General features: G+C 36.2%; 2 protein-coding genes across 13 annotated transcripts in view; one reads left to right on the top strand and one right to left on the bottom strand.

Annotated features, from left to right (window-relative positions):
* Positions 1-5,235, top strand: part of Tlk (Tousled-like kinase) — a 32,439-nt gene extending 27,204 nt beyond the window's left edge. For all 11 annotated transcript variants that reach the window (XM_043418319.1, XM_043418320.1, XM_043418318.1 and 8 more), the window contains 7 exons: positions 25-116; positions 363-510; positions 596-707; positions 945-1,083; positions 1,164-1,275; positions 1,565-1,672; positions 1,818-5,235. In XM_043418319.1, coding sequence (XP_043274254.1) covers positions 25-116; positions 363-510; positions 596-707; positions 945-1,083; positions 1,164-1,275; positions 1,565-1,672; positions 1,818-2,048 — 942 coding nt within the window. In that variant the 3' untranslated portion in view covers positions 2,049-5,235. The remainder of the gene's footprint in view (positions 1-24; positions 117-362; positions 511-595; positions 708-944; positions 1,084-1,163; positions 1,276-1,564; positions 1,673-1,817) is intronic.
* A 327-nt stretch (positions 5,236-5,562) lies between these two features.
* Positions 5,563-14,037, bottom strand: Top2 (topoisomerase 2). Of its 2 annotated transcripts, XM_043418309.1 has the most exons (22): positions 13,594-14,037; positions 12,811-13,134; positions 12,429-12,672; positions 11,923-12,309; positions 11,589-11,828; positions 11,253-11,511; positions 10,967-11,136; positions 10,637-10,847; positions 9,880-10,468; positions 9,497-9,728; positions 9,210-9,409; positions 8,944-9,079; positions 8,524-8,823; positions 8,396-8,407; positions 8,090-8,320; positions 7,815-8,003; positions 7,444-7,726; positions 7,239-7,320; positions 7,079-7,161; positions 6,853-6,969; positions 6,605-6,723; positions 5,563-6,508 (listed from the first exon to the last, which is right to left on the bottom strand). In XM_043418309.1, exons 2-22 carry the CDS (start codon positions 13,107-13,109, stop codon positions 6,377-6,379), a joined length of 4,515 nt encoding a protein of 1,504 aa, XP_043274244.1. In that variant the 5' UTR covers positions 13,110-13,134; positions 13,594-14,037; the 3' UTR covers positions 5,563-6,376. The 2 variants fall into 2 exon arrangements, with proteins under 2 accessions (XP_043274244.1, XP_043274245.1); XM_043418310.1 differs by lacking the exon at positions 8,396-8,407 and having other exon boundaries at positions 13,594-14,036.
* Between the last annotated feature and the right edge of the window lie 129 nt (positions 14,038-14,166).

The raw sequence follows: 14,166 nt of genomic DNA, 5'->3' as shown, positions 1-14,166 counted from the left end.
TTTTTACTTTCTCTTATTTTTCAGGCATTCGACCTAAAGGAACAGCGTTACGTGGCCTGCAAAGTGCATCAACTCAATAAAGACTGGAAAGAAGATAAAAAAGCCAATTATATAAAGTTAGTAGTTCTCGTATCACGAGTTGAACCGGATTAAATTTAAAAAAAATCAATTTTTCCATTATTTTTTTTCGATTTGCACACCATTCTAATCAAACTTTACACAAATACGTCACACGTGTTTGTCTCATCGAACTCCCATTCACTTGAATAGTTCTTCAAAAAGTGCTTTAGGATGTGGAGGAATTTCCTGTGCCCAGAAATGTATGCAATTTTTCATTTAATCGTAACTTGCGATTTTTACAGGCACGCGTTACGGGAATACAATATACACAAAGCACTGGATCATCCACGGGTCGTGAAGTTGTATGACGTTTTCGAAATTGACGCAAACTCATTTTGTACTGTTCTTGAATACTGTGATGGTCACGATTTAGATTTTTACCTTAAGCAGGTAAACGGTTGCTCGATTGGTTTCTTTCATAAGAAATTTTGTTTGTTTCCACTCTTTAAAATATTCTGTTTTTTCTTTTTTGTAGCATAAAACAATACCGGAGAGAGAAGCAAGATCGATCGTGATGCAAGTTGTGTCAGCATTAAAGTACCTCAATGAGATAAAACCACCAGTCATACATTACGATCTGAAACCAGGTAAACATTAGTGCAAATTCCATTGTCCTAATAAATATGACGTACAAATATTTTTTTTCATTAACTGAATATTTTGTGGAAAGATTTTGATTCGATTGTTCCGTGGATCGTTTGTATATAAAGTAAAGATATATTGTAAAAATTTCGTCTCGTTACCCGATATTCACCGAAGTGAAAATTCATTATCGTACGAAATTATGTGTCATATGTTTTACGGTCTTTTTGATTTTTTTAAAGGAAATATTTTGCTGACGGAAGGAAATGTCTGTGGTGAAATAAAAATAACGGATTTCGGTCTGAGTAAAGTTATGGATGAGGAGAATTACAACCCAGATCATGGGATGGATCTCACGTCTCAAGGGGCCGGTACTTATTGGTAAGTTCTTGAGAAGAGGAATGCATTTTCCATATGGCAGCGGATGTTATTTAGTTAACGAATGTTCATTCTTTTTGTAGGTACTTGCCACCCGAATGTTTTGTAGTTGGTAAAAATCCCCCGAAAATCTCGTCAAAAGTTGATGTCTGGAGCGTTGGAGTCATATTTTATCAGTGCCTGTATGGCAGAAAGGTGAATATCAAATACAATTATAAAGGGCATCTCTCCACACTCTTATTTTAATTTCATAAGTTTAAATTCTGCACGCAGATGTGAGAGATAAAGACAGAGAAAAAGTTCATTCGTTGAAATCTTTTTCTACAATTTCTAATTGAACTTATTTCATTTATATTCACATACAACGAAAATCACCTAAATGCGATAAAAGCTCGTATAAGCAATAAGAATTGTGTGTATTCTAAATGATATTAGTGACCATCAATTATCGGCGTTAACTTGATATTTTGATTTTTTTAACCAGCCCTTCGGTCACAACCAATCGCAAGCAACAATACTAGAAGAGAATATAATATTGAAAGCTACAGAGGTCCAGTTTGCAAACAAACCGACGGTTAGCAACGAAGCAAAGGTAACGGATGAAAATTCAAATATATTTCATGAATATTGGATGCGTCACTAACGAAGAAATGAATTCGGACATATGTGCGCATACGTATTTGTTTGTAAGCACTATCGTATTAATATTTTGTTTTTTTTTTCTTAACTTTTACCAGAGTTTTATACGGAGTTGCTTAGCGTACAGGAAAGAAGAGAGAATTGACGTATTGACGCTGGCGCGACACGAGTATTTACAGCCTCCGGTCCCGAAGCACGGTCGTCAAGCAAACACGCAGCAAATACAGCAGGCGCAGCAGGCACAGCAGATACAGCAAGCACAGCAACAGCAACAAACATCATTCACGACCGGAATGTTCAGCGGTATGAACGCCTCGAGCAGCTCGTAGTGAAATTTACGGGCTAAAAAAAGGAGATAAGCCAAAAGACGACAAAGAGAGCAAGAATGAGAAAAATTTTGAAGAGGAATGGAAAAAAAGGAAATAATCAGAGAGGATGCTGAACAGATTGAAACCGAGATATCGATTTTATCACATAAAATGCCAAATCTTCAAAGTCCTCGCGCGTTTCATCTTAAATCGAATGAACGAGAAAGATTGTAATATGCGCGCGAGAAAGAGGAAGAGAGAGAGAGAGAGAGAGAGAGAGAGAGAGAGAGAGAGAGAGAGAAAGAAAGACGAACGAGTGAAAAAATTCGTATGATCGATTGTAAATATATCGAAAGAAGAAATTTGAATCACCGAAATATCGCCGTCACAAAGTCACCACGAATCACCGCTAATTTAAAAAAATAGTAATAATCCTTTCAGGACGTAGTATGAAGGAAAAACGTAAATGTATCAAAGTACATGTGGCTCTCCTCCTTCTTTCTTTTTATCTCTCTCCCTTTTTTAGCACGAATTCACGAGGTGTAACTCGTCGATTCAAGCACACGATGTGAGGAATAAGTATAGGAAGAAAAATACATTGTTTTTTTTTCTTGAATATTCAATTGTATTAACGTTCCTCGTATCGACAAAGTGAGCCGACTGAAAAAAAAAAACAAAGCAAAAAATGTAGTGTTTAATGATTCAAGAACAAAGGAAGGAAGAGAAAGATTGATGAACGGAGCAATCACATCGATTTTGTGAATCAAGAGAGCAGCAAGCAAAGAGATAATGAGAGAAATAAAAATAAAAATGTGATAAGTCATTGTGAAATAAAAAAAAAATCTACAGAATAAAGTGAAAGAAGCAAAGGGAGTACGTGGGGAACTTCTATTGCACCAAGAACATGACGAACACTGGAATTCGAAGTAATGAGAAATCACGGAAAGTGATAATGATTGGTCGAGGACGACGCACGACGGAAGAAGAACAAAAACAATAAAGTAACAAACCCAAGTAACGAATGTTGCGAGGCCGGAAATATTACAACCTCGTCCTGGAGAGCACACGCGAAAAGAGAGGACGAAATTTAAGAGAGTGAGAGAGAGAAGGAAGAACCTTCATTTTTCTCTCTCTCTCTCTCTCTTCCAACGAAATATCGTCCTAGGATGTGTTTTCCGAGAGTGCGTGGGTGCATGTGTGCGTGAGTGAGTATTTACGTGAGCGTTACGCTGAGCAAAGAGCGCCCGACGATTTTTTTTAGTCAAAAAGACTTTGCTGCTTTCAAGGAAGAAAGAAATTGAAAAAAAAATGAATTGTGAATCAGATATGATTATTGATGAAAACTGATGATAAACAAAAAACGGACTCGTTCCTTTGTGTGTGCGTCTTCTTCTGACTCTTCGGGTGTGCGTGTGAATGGTTGATGAAAAAAAAAAAAAAAACAAAATTAATAATAATATTAATCAACCAACCGTGAGAAAAAAACGACACGATAAAAAGAACGTAACATGAAGAAAAACAAGGAAAGAAAAAAAACATAAGTGCGTCGAGACGATTGTTATTTACTAGCATGCGTGTACATATTTATACTATATATATATTATACTAATAAAATCCGATATAATATACATATATATATACGCGTATATATATATATATTATGGTGTAAAGAGAAGACGATAATGAAGAAGATGAAGAAGAAGAAGCAGAACAGCATTTGATCGGAGCGAGGGGGAAGAGAGAAGGAGAAGAACAAACAAACAAAACATTGGGAGGAGAATATGAATTGTTTTTCTCTGTAAATGTGATCTATCCTCGCATGAACGCTCGTGCAGAATTTTGGTATTCCATGAATACTCGAATCTGACACATCATGTTACTTTATTCGAATAATTGAATATTATTACCCTTATATCATGAATAATAACGGATTAACACATAAAAAAAAAACAACAACAAGGATCAATGAAGTAATTCAGATTGTTTTGTTTTCTTACTCGGCTACCGGAAAAATGGTCTATTTTCTTTTTTTTAGGAACACGATAAGCCAGGCTAACCCGAGATTTTTTTTTAGCCTCATTTATCTCACGAGAAGTTCGCGCTAATAAAAATTTTATCGGAAATTCAATTCCTACAAATTTGCATATCATGCACGTGAAGTTTCGACGATTTTTATATCGTGTCGCTGCATCGGACAGGGAAACTTGAAATTTTGACAAAATGAATGTTTCGAACCCCCTTTTTTTCCAAATAATATCGAAATATTCTCTTTTTTACTTGTCACGAATGAAAAGATTTCTGGATTGCATTAGTTTTTCGCTCCTTGTGTCTCGTGTATCGAAGTTTGATAATTATTAATTGGGAATATGTTCCTGTTGAAATGGGCTGAGAATTGAGCTATTGTTTATACCGACTGCTCACCAGCGCAATTTCGTAAAGTTACAGCGTCCCACTATCGTGAAGATTCGTGTAGCCGCAACCATAATTAACTTGTTCTGTAAATTTTTTTACGTTGTAGCCAACGAATGATGTTTCAAACTTTTATAACCCTTCTCCTGAAATTCCCCCTCGCGAAAAGAACCTTCACCATCGATAGATAACATCCTGATCATCCTCCCCTCTTCGATCGTGGGTTCCACAAAATTGAATTATCAATAGGCACTCTTTCTTTCGCGTTGTATTTGTACGAATTCAATTCTTTGTTCAATATCTTTTTCGTTTTTTTTCCTTTAATTTAGCATTAATAATTGTACGAACTTGATTATCAGTTTTCTTTCTTCACTCAACTTTTTGTTTTATATATGTACGTTATATAGAGATAATTATGGAAATAGAAGACTAAGTTATTTTATCAAGTGCCCTTGCTTTGTATTATAGTAGACGCGTCTGATCGAGAGCGATCGCAGCTTTTCGGAGATTACAGCCTAGGCAAGAACTCTGCGAGAAGAGAGACGAGAGGAGAAACAAAGAATAAAATCAAGTTGTTAAAAACGATAATGAGTTTGGAAGTATGAGAAAAAACACAAACAAACAAATGGGACGTCGAAATAGCACACGTGAAATTGTAAAAGTTGGTATACATATGAAGAAAGGAAGTAAACAAAAAAACAAGAAACATTGTGGACTGATGTCTCAATTGTCATTGGAGTACCAACGTTTTTTGGCAAGTGTGGTCAGAGGGGAGAATACATTACAAGTCTGAACAGTGTCTACTCGTCTGTGTCTCGAAAAAAGTACCTTCAACTGCTCCCAAACCCAACATTTCTTTACCCCATCATATTTTATTGCTTCGAAAATCAGTTTATCCCCCTTTAATTTATTAATTTATGAAGCCTCTTAAACCATAGTGACCTGAATACTCAATTCGTAATAAGACAAATTAGCCGTGGGAAATAATAAGGTATAATAATAAACATAAAGGATGATAAGGCAGCACTCCGATGTACAAAGTATTTTTAATTAAGAATCGCAGAACTGCAATGGTAAAAAGTATAAGAACGAAATGAAGAAAGTTTCATTTGAAATGAAAAAAAAATTCAAGTATACTGGAAATGTTTATTATCGATCCATTTTTGAATTCACAGACTCGATTTCGAGACGACAAACAATGTGGGAAACATCGAGCTTTATTCTTGAGATTCTTAGATAATTGACGTGTACGTTGTTTTTTCTTTATCTCAACAAATATCCAGATATGTATCTCGAATCTCGTTTTATATTTATACATCACATTCGCGCTCGAGACAATCACGTTCGATTGATGCAATTCTACTTAATATTCGTATATTTGCTGTCTCATTTCTTGTTTTTCATCTCAATCTCATCGTTATAATAACACTGGTAAGTACTCTAACGTATCGAGGAAAAATCTAAACGTTACTAGTTCTATTTTATCGGCGAATTCGTATGGTAATTATTGTACAAATATCACGCATGTGTTTTTGCGTTCGTCTTCGTACTCGCAGAGCCCTAAAACACGAGCTGCAAATTGTTTTCCTTCTTTCTTTTTACGTTGGGAAGTTAATACGATTACAAGTAAATATTACAACTTATCCTGTTTTCGTGTAATTTATATAAATTATGAAAAAAGAGGGATCGCTTGAATGAATCGTCCCGCCGCTATTGTTAGGACGCTTCTCTTCATCCCTCTGGTCTTTTCGTTTCTATTCCTCTTTAAAGGACTTTTTTTCTTTCATCCTTTTACTCAGTTTGTGAAAAAAATATACTTTTAAAATGATTCCTTTGTCGCAAAGCACAACGACAAGCTTCTGCGATGACCCTTGGCTTCTTCAACAAACGTTTTGTTCGGACGCTCAATTCAAACTGAACGGTTAGTTCATTATTTCGAATTATTCCGAATCGTCCGAATCCACCGCGTATGAGATCAGCTTTCGTGAACGAGCTGTCGGCTTTCTTACTACCGGCGAACTTTCAACTACACTGTCGTCGTTTGACTCCGATCTTCTCGCCTTCTTCTTTGACTGCAATGAAATTGATGGTAACATGATAATGGGTTTTTCGAGAAATATGATGTATGGAAGCAAAAAATAAAAACAATGCTTCATTTAGATACTCACAGGTGCAAGCTTTTTATTCGTAAACATGTCTTCGGAATCGGAACCCGAAGATTGACCAGATTTTTTCAATAATCTTTTCATTCCTGGACCAGTACGCTTTGCTTCTGTTTTCGAACGAGCTGTAAAATAATGAATAACAATGATTACATTTATTATTCTAGACACTTGTATTGAGAGCTGTCAAAATGTTGATTGTATATGAAATGAATCGAAAAAAAATGAACTGTTCTAGATTTCTTAAAACTTGCCTGTGGCTTTTTTGGGCGGTGGTTTGACTGGTGAATCTTCGTTGGATGAATTAATTGATTTATTGCGAGCTGGCGGTGAACTTGCTACCAGCGAATCAAATAGTTCTTCAGAACGGTCTGATGATGCAAATGAAAAACCAATGGGTAATGAAATCGTTAAAATAATCTTCACAATATCAACACTTTGATGATCAAATTTTATTTGTAAAAATGAAAATTTCCTTACGTTTCGATGGCGGGGTTTTCTTATCAACTTCCATTTCCTCATCAGAATCGCTGTCCAATAGAACTGGTGATTTTTCTTTAGGCCTAAAATAGAATAAGACGGTTGGAATTAGAAGATTGAAGAAAAGATGATTTGGTGATGGAAAAATAATTATAATTACGTTAAATCGTTGTTCGGATGTAGAACTGGCTCGTCACTGTCTGACTGGTTTTCATCGCTGCTGAGATTATACTTTTTCGTTGCTGTTAAAAAATATCGACATGAATTGTTATATTCGATTACAAGGTACAATAAATAATGAGAAACTCTCGAATAAAAAAATTGACCGATGTTGAAAAATCCTCATCAGAAAAGTGAAAACTTACCGGCAGCAGCTCGTCGTGGAGCTCGTGGAGGACGAGGAGGAGAAAGAGTATCGAAGTTAATTTCGTCATCATCATCGGAATAATCAGTATCCTTGTTGCCTTTACTTCCTTTTTTGACTGGTTTGAACGGCAAAGTCGTTTGTTTGCCACTAGTTTTTTTGGTTTTTTTCTCAATTTTGTCAGGAGAATTTCCAAGTCTGTCATCGAGGGGCTTTGAAGATTCGATAAGAGCATCGAATTCATCCTTCTCCTCTTTGGGCTCTTTCTTCATGTCTTTCTTGAGCTGAATTCATAAATTTCAAGAGAACGAAGTCTTTTTAGTATTTATTAGATAAAAAATATATTGTTTTGAAGATTATTGAATTACGTACAACTCTCGGTGGCTTTTTAATGCCGTCCTTCTTGTCTTTGAAAACGGTATCCGCTTTCTCAACTTTTTTCTTCATTTCGTCGTCGATAGTTGGAACAATGCGGCGCTGCTCATCTGTGTAGATTTTAGCAGAGGGTTTCTTTACTGTTTTCTTCAACTGCGTCATGCTCTTGAGTTCCTTCTCCTCGACCTATAAAAATTTTCATTATAGTAAAAATGCAAATATTCAAAATAATTTATCTGTTCCATTTTAGGATGTATTCTTTGAGCATATACCTTGTTTAATTCGGCCAAAAGATTATCCAAATCTTCTTTCCAGAGGGACGCAGGGGTCCTCGCCTGTAGACGTTGGACCTCTTTCATTTTTTCGTCACGCTGTTTCATCAACTCATCCTTCCTCTCTTTGGTCAAACTCCACATAGTCATGCCCAGCAAATAGTCGAAATTTTCCTTTTCGATTTCTCTTGCACTCGTCGCTTCATCTTCGGCATTAGTGGCTGCTTCCTCCTACGGGAGATATTAAAATTTTTGAGATTCTAATTTGTTTAATACACCAAGACTTTCTTCGTTCCTTTCACTTACTCGGCAATCCTCCTTGAGTTGCCAAAGTTTCATAATGGTATATCAATTACATGATTATTAATTGATAAAGAGATTAATCAGAATCGTGTATATCTGGAATTTAGATCGTTGAATAAAATTTCACTTACCAGTGTTTCTTCCCTATTTTGGCTTAATTTCCAAGCAACAACAGGGTCTGATTGATACTCTCTACGTACGAGCTCAGCTATCATATCCTTTTTCTTTTTGTTCTCGATTACAAGATCACCGTCACATTTTTCGCAAATAAATCGCGCTTGATTGGATAATTTTGCCGCTTCGGCTTGCAATATACCCTCGAGATATTCTTTTCTCCTTTGATATCCATTCAGTCTTGCGGCATAAAAACTTCTCAATATCTGTGATACGTTGTCGTATTTTTTCAGACACAAATTCTCGTCAAAAGCGCACTGTAAAGAATTTCCATGTATTACTATTTCACTATTCGAAATTTTTAAATATCATTTTTTCGTCAGTTTCACGAAACGTTAGTCAATTTTTCATCTCTAACTGATTGGACATAAACAAACCATTGAAGTTATCGAAGTTGTTGTTTGGAGTTTGAAAGCTTTGTGGAGACCATCTCTCTCGAGTTCCAGGAGCTTCTCACGACTCATCGTAACGACAAAGTGCACGATCGTATCGGTATTATATTCCTTGTAGTCACTAAGAAAAAAAAATAGTAACGATTTTGGTACAATAGAGCATTTTTTGTGATTTCATCGAATGCTGCTTCGAAAATAAATAAATAAATATATAATTTTTTTACATACAAAAAATTAAATAATAAACGTACGTGATTATGGACGGTGTTTTTTCAGTTCCATGGAGCATAGGCTCGAGAACGGTTTCTTTGTACGTTTGTGTCCATGTGCCAACTGGCAATTCAGTGATTTCGACTTTGTCCGGCCCGATAATCGATATTTCGCCACTATACACATATCTATAGTCACCGCAGCTCTCTATCGTTCCTTTGAAATTTTTATAGAAAGGCACCTGAGGACAGAGGTTTGAAAATGTATAGCAAACTTAACGTAAAATTGAGAGAAAGTAGGCAGATGAATTCAATGAGAAGTAAATTACCATTGGCTTCGGTTCGCCACCGTCGAGCATACGATATAGGTTCTCAATAATTTCGCGAGGATTGTAATTAGGGATTTTCGTCATCCAACCGGTACCGATTCCATCAGCGCCATTTACAAGTACCATCGGTATTATGGGCATATAGTGGACTGGCTCGATTTTCTGATTGTCATCATACTCGTATTTTAGTATAGCGTCGTCGTATTTGTGGAAGATGAATCTTGTGAGTGGACTGTTGAATAAATGCACAAATTCAAAAATTTTTCATAACATGATTTCAATAAAGTTCAACTTCAAAAAATAGTCAATTCCAACCATAAAGTCGAAAATCCAAAAATTTTGTTTATGTAAATAAAATAATTTTAAAAACGATAAAAAATCACCTGAGCTGAGTGAAAATGTAACGAGGACTCGCGGCGTCTTTTCCACCCGTGAGCCTCGTACCAAATTGACCGTTTGGTTGAAGAAGATTGATGTTATTGCTACCAACGAAATTTTGAGCCAAGTTAATAATGGTAGCCATAAGTGAAACTTCGCCGTGATGATAGGCCGCAAGTTCACCAACTGCGCCCGCCAATTGTGCAACTTTCACCTCTTTTTTGTCGTTACGTTTTAAACACGTGAATAGCACTTTTCTCTGTCCCGGCTTTAAGCCGTCGACCATATTCGGTATTGAGCGAACGTTGTCGTAATTACTGAACAAAACGAGTTCCACGTTTATGAAATCCGAATAACTGACCGCTTTTGTGTCTTTCTGATACAGATATTTTTCTCCCAGTCCAATCTCTTTTCTTCTCTTTGTTTCATCCATGTGATTTGTCAACCAATCTTTACGCTGATCCACACATTTTTTACTAAACGCCATTATTATATTTTGGTCGTCTTCATCGCCTCCGTATGTAAAACGAATTCTGTGACGAGCCATATTGTCGAAGTATTCTTTAGCCTCATTCGCACTGGACGTACCCAAACCTGAACAATTTCATTCGGTATTGAATAATCGATCAAGATCGTTTATCAAACAATTTTTCACGAATTTACGAAACTTTGGTAAGTATTTTTGTTACTTCAATAATAAAGAATTCTTTTTATGAAGTAACGTGATGCGTTGAGTTTTTGTATTAGAGAAAAAATAAAAACCTTTGTAGTATTTGATTCGGTACGTATGAAAATTTTCCGTTTCTTTCTTCCACATCTCAAACTCCGGTAACGAGAAAAAGGACAAAACGTGGTTACCCTTTGTAGCTTTGACAATCGGAGTAATGAATTCTTCGATAAAATTGAGTTTCAAAAGTGACGGCCAGTTGTGGTGAATAAAATTGATGAGAAGACCTTTAATGTGGGAACCATCCTGAAATCAATTCAAAAACAATATTTTCAATTCTTGGCCGTTTTATAACGAGTTTTACTATCAATTGAAAGTTTTCCAGTTTTTTTTTTTCGAAATGTAAATTTCTTAAAAAAAATTACCGCATCCTGATCTGTCATGATCATCATTTTTCCGTAACGGAGTGTTTTAAGATCATCTCTCGTCTCGTATTTTTTCTTATATTGGAGGCCAAGAATCTTTATCAAGTTGTTTATCTCGGCATTCTCGAGAATTTGCTTGTGCGTAGCTTCGCGAACGTTTAAAATTTTACCTGTAAAACATTAAAAAAAATTGGAAAAAAATTCATAGAGTTATAAAATAATGGTGATACATTATTCAATTGACTTGGGATTATTTTTGTCGTTGATTATCTTTATAAATTCGTACCTTTCAAAGGGAAAATTCCGAATTTGTCTCTGCCGATTGAAGCGATACCAGAAACGGCCATAGTTTTTGCCGAATCTCCCTCCGTGAGGATAAGAGTGCAGTCTAAAGACTTTGCCGTTCCTGCATCATTGGCATCTTCGAGTTTTGCAATACCTTGAAGTTTACGTTTTTTCGATTTTGGTCCCAATTTCTGTAACTGGATGTCCGCTTTGAATTTCGCCCACGACAACACCGCCTCGACTATACCGATTTTCGTCACCTGAAATGCACAAAAAAAAATAAATGCCTAACTATTTCAACAATTTTTCAATTGACAAAAAAAAGTGTACAACTTACAGTCGTTATGAATTTCTCAGTGATGTTACATTTGGATCCAAAGCTCTTGGCTTGGAGCGTCATGTTCTCTTTTGTCTGCGAGTCAAAAGTTGGATTATTTATCAAACAATTTACAAACACCCATAAGTGATTTTTTATTTGGAATGGCTTTATCGTGACTCCGCCTTTGTTCTTTTTCTTTAATGTTTCTGTGAGATTTTTCACTATTAAATCCGTGACATGTTCGACGTGGCGTCCACCCTAAAAATCATTGAAAATTATTATGTTGTATTGCAACAATGAATTTTTCTTAACTGACGCCAAATGTCTTGGCTTCAATTATTGTTTTTCGAACCTTTGTAGTAGCAATACTGTTGACGAAAGACATCTGTTGGAAGCCTTTGTCCGAGATGGTAACAGCGATTTCCCAACGTGGATTACAGCATTCGTAAGCGACTTTTAATGGATTGCCAATATCGTCTTCCTTTCCTTTTACATAAAGATCAACGTAATCCTTGAAATTTTTGATACAGACTTTCGAACCGTTCAAGTAAACTTTGACACCCCTTGTGGATGCAGCTACGTCATAGGCCCGTCTCGACATTAAAGCAACGATATCGTCATCGAGTTTTTCCATTTTGAATTTTGCTAGATCCGGCGAAAAGGTCACTTTTGTAAAATCTTCACCAAAAAATTCTTTGACCCTGGGCTCGCTTGCTTTGCCCATGTTGTTACCCCAAGTCTACAAATTTATGTTCATTAAAACTTTGGATAATCATAGGAATAAATAAGCACTTATTTTATATACAATTCATTCGTGTATTTTTAATTCTCTATAGAATTTCGTAAATAGAGTATTACTTGTTTCAAGCTCTTTTTGTACTCCCGAGATGCAGTCTCTACTGTGAACCGATGACTAAAAATATTGCAAAGTTTGGCACCATAGCCGTTTCTGCCACCGGTAACTTTTTCTTCCTCGTCATCATAATTTGACGATGTGAGCAAGTGTCCAAAAATCATTGTGGGAACAAACATTTTTTCTTCTTTGTGCATAACCACAGGAATACCTTTGCCGTTATTCCACACAGATATCGTGTTGTTTTCACTGTAAAATCAATATTTGAATTACTAGAAATGATAGCTATCAATAATTACGAAATTCATTAGTAGTTATGAAAAAGTTTTGGAAACTCAGAATATGAATAATGTTTTTTTTTGGTTAATGAGTAGAAATGGAACGTACGCATCAATGTCTATTTTTATACAGTCCATTTTATCATCGCGCTGTTTATTGTCAGCGGCATTGACTAATATTTCATCAAATATTTTGTAGAGACCCGGGACATATTTAATTTCCCGCTGAACCATCATTTCTTTCTCTGCATCATAGACCCACATGAGTTCGCAAGCAAACTCAACGGATCCGATGTAAGAATCCGGTCGAAGTAAAATGTGTTCAAGCTGCGATTTTTTCTGATATATCCCCTCGATGGTTTTTTTCTTGGGGCCGGCATCGCCAGAGCCGTTCGCTACAGCACTCATTTTGCAAAAGTTCAATCTTGTGCTTCTGAAAATGAAAGAGATACAAGACCATAACAACTGATAATTTCTAAATGTTGACTTTTTATTTTGATAAAAAATTCCAACACTGAAAGTACAGAACTTTAAATTTGATAGCAAGCGTAAAATCGATCTGGAGCAAGCTTCAAGTGTGAACGACCAAAGCAATCAATCTGCCTATGATCGTTAGATACATCGAAAAAAAAAAAGAAAAATAATCGTACCGACAAAAGATTTTGAAAGAAAGGCGGGAAAGTGGCGTCATCTATGATTGGCTAATTAAATAATAGGAGACGCGGTCGTAATTTCCCGCACATTTGCATGTAATAATAATTTTCAACTTCAACGTTTTATTTGTTATTTCTGCGTCCCGACGCCGATTTCAAGGTTTTGTTTGTTTATTTTCGTTAAATTTTTCAATTCATTTTTCCCTCGCATTATTTGTGATTGATAACGTTTGACCCACCTTTAAGTGTCCTGAGGTTAAAATAATTACGAAATCCCGATGTTGATCGGTGTACGATCAATGGGAAACCGTTGAAAGTATCAGAGCGTCCATTTGCGAAATCAAAATGCTAAATGGCATATCCCCCCTCAAGGCCACTATCCTTGTTCACAGAATTTTTCCCATTCGATTGTTTTGTCTCGGTTATTACCCTTTTCCGTTTCGTCCGGTTACACTGAACTTGCAATAAGAATGGTAATAATAGATAAATTACTACTTCGGCTCGAAATGCGCGCACGATAGGTCTGACGCGCGCGGGCTTTGGATAAAATGGCTATGAGAACGCGACGTTATTTCGTGTGTATGTGCGAGGGAGAATTTTTTTTCTCTATCTTCCGGCACACTCCAACGCGTTCTATACTGCTTATAGCGCCGTCGAACGCTAATCGAAGGTAAGGGACGAAAAGCCGTTGGTACTCGCGCTTCGCCGACTTTTTTTCCAAATGGTTACGAATTTTCGACGTCGGAACTTTGCGTCCGCGCCATCGCTTGGCGTTTTCTTTAACCTAACAGTGTTACGCGTACGCGCCAAAT

Source organism: Venturia canescens, chromosome 4 (genome assembly GCF_019457755.1).
Source record: "Venturia canescens isolate UGA chromosome 4, ASM1945775v1, whole genome shotgun sequence".
In the NCBI taxonomy this organism is placed as follows: domain Eukaryota; kingdom Metazoa; phylum Arthropoda; class Insecta; order Hymenoptera; family Ichneumonidae; genus Venturia; species Venturia canescens.
This window is presented reverse-complemented; position numbering and strand designations above follow the sequence as displayed.

Coding starts and splice junctions, on each gene's coding strand:
- Top2 (XM_043418309.1), bottom strand. CDS start 13,109: ATGAGTGCTGTAGCGAACGGCTCTGGCGATGCCGGCCCCAAGAAAAAA. Junction 11,512..11,588: donor CTGAGAAATTCATAACGACT/GTAAGTTGTACA, acceptor TGTGCATTTCAG/GTGACGAAAATCGGTATAGT. Junction 6,970..7,078: donor GAAAACCCCGCCATCGAAAC/GTAAGGAAATTT, acceptor TTGCATCATCAG/ACCGTTCTGAAGAACTATTT.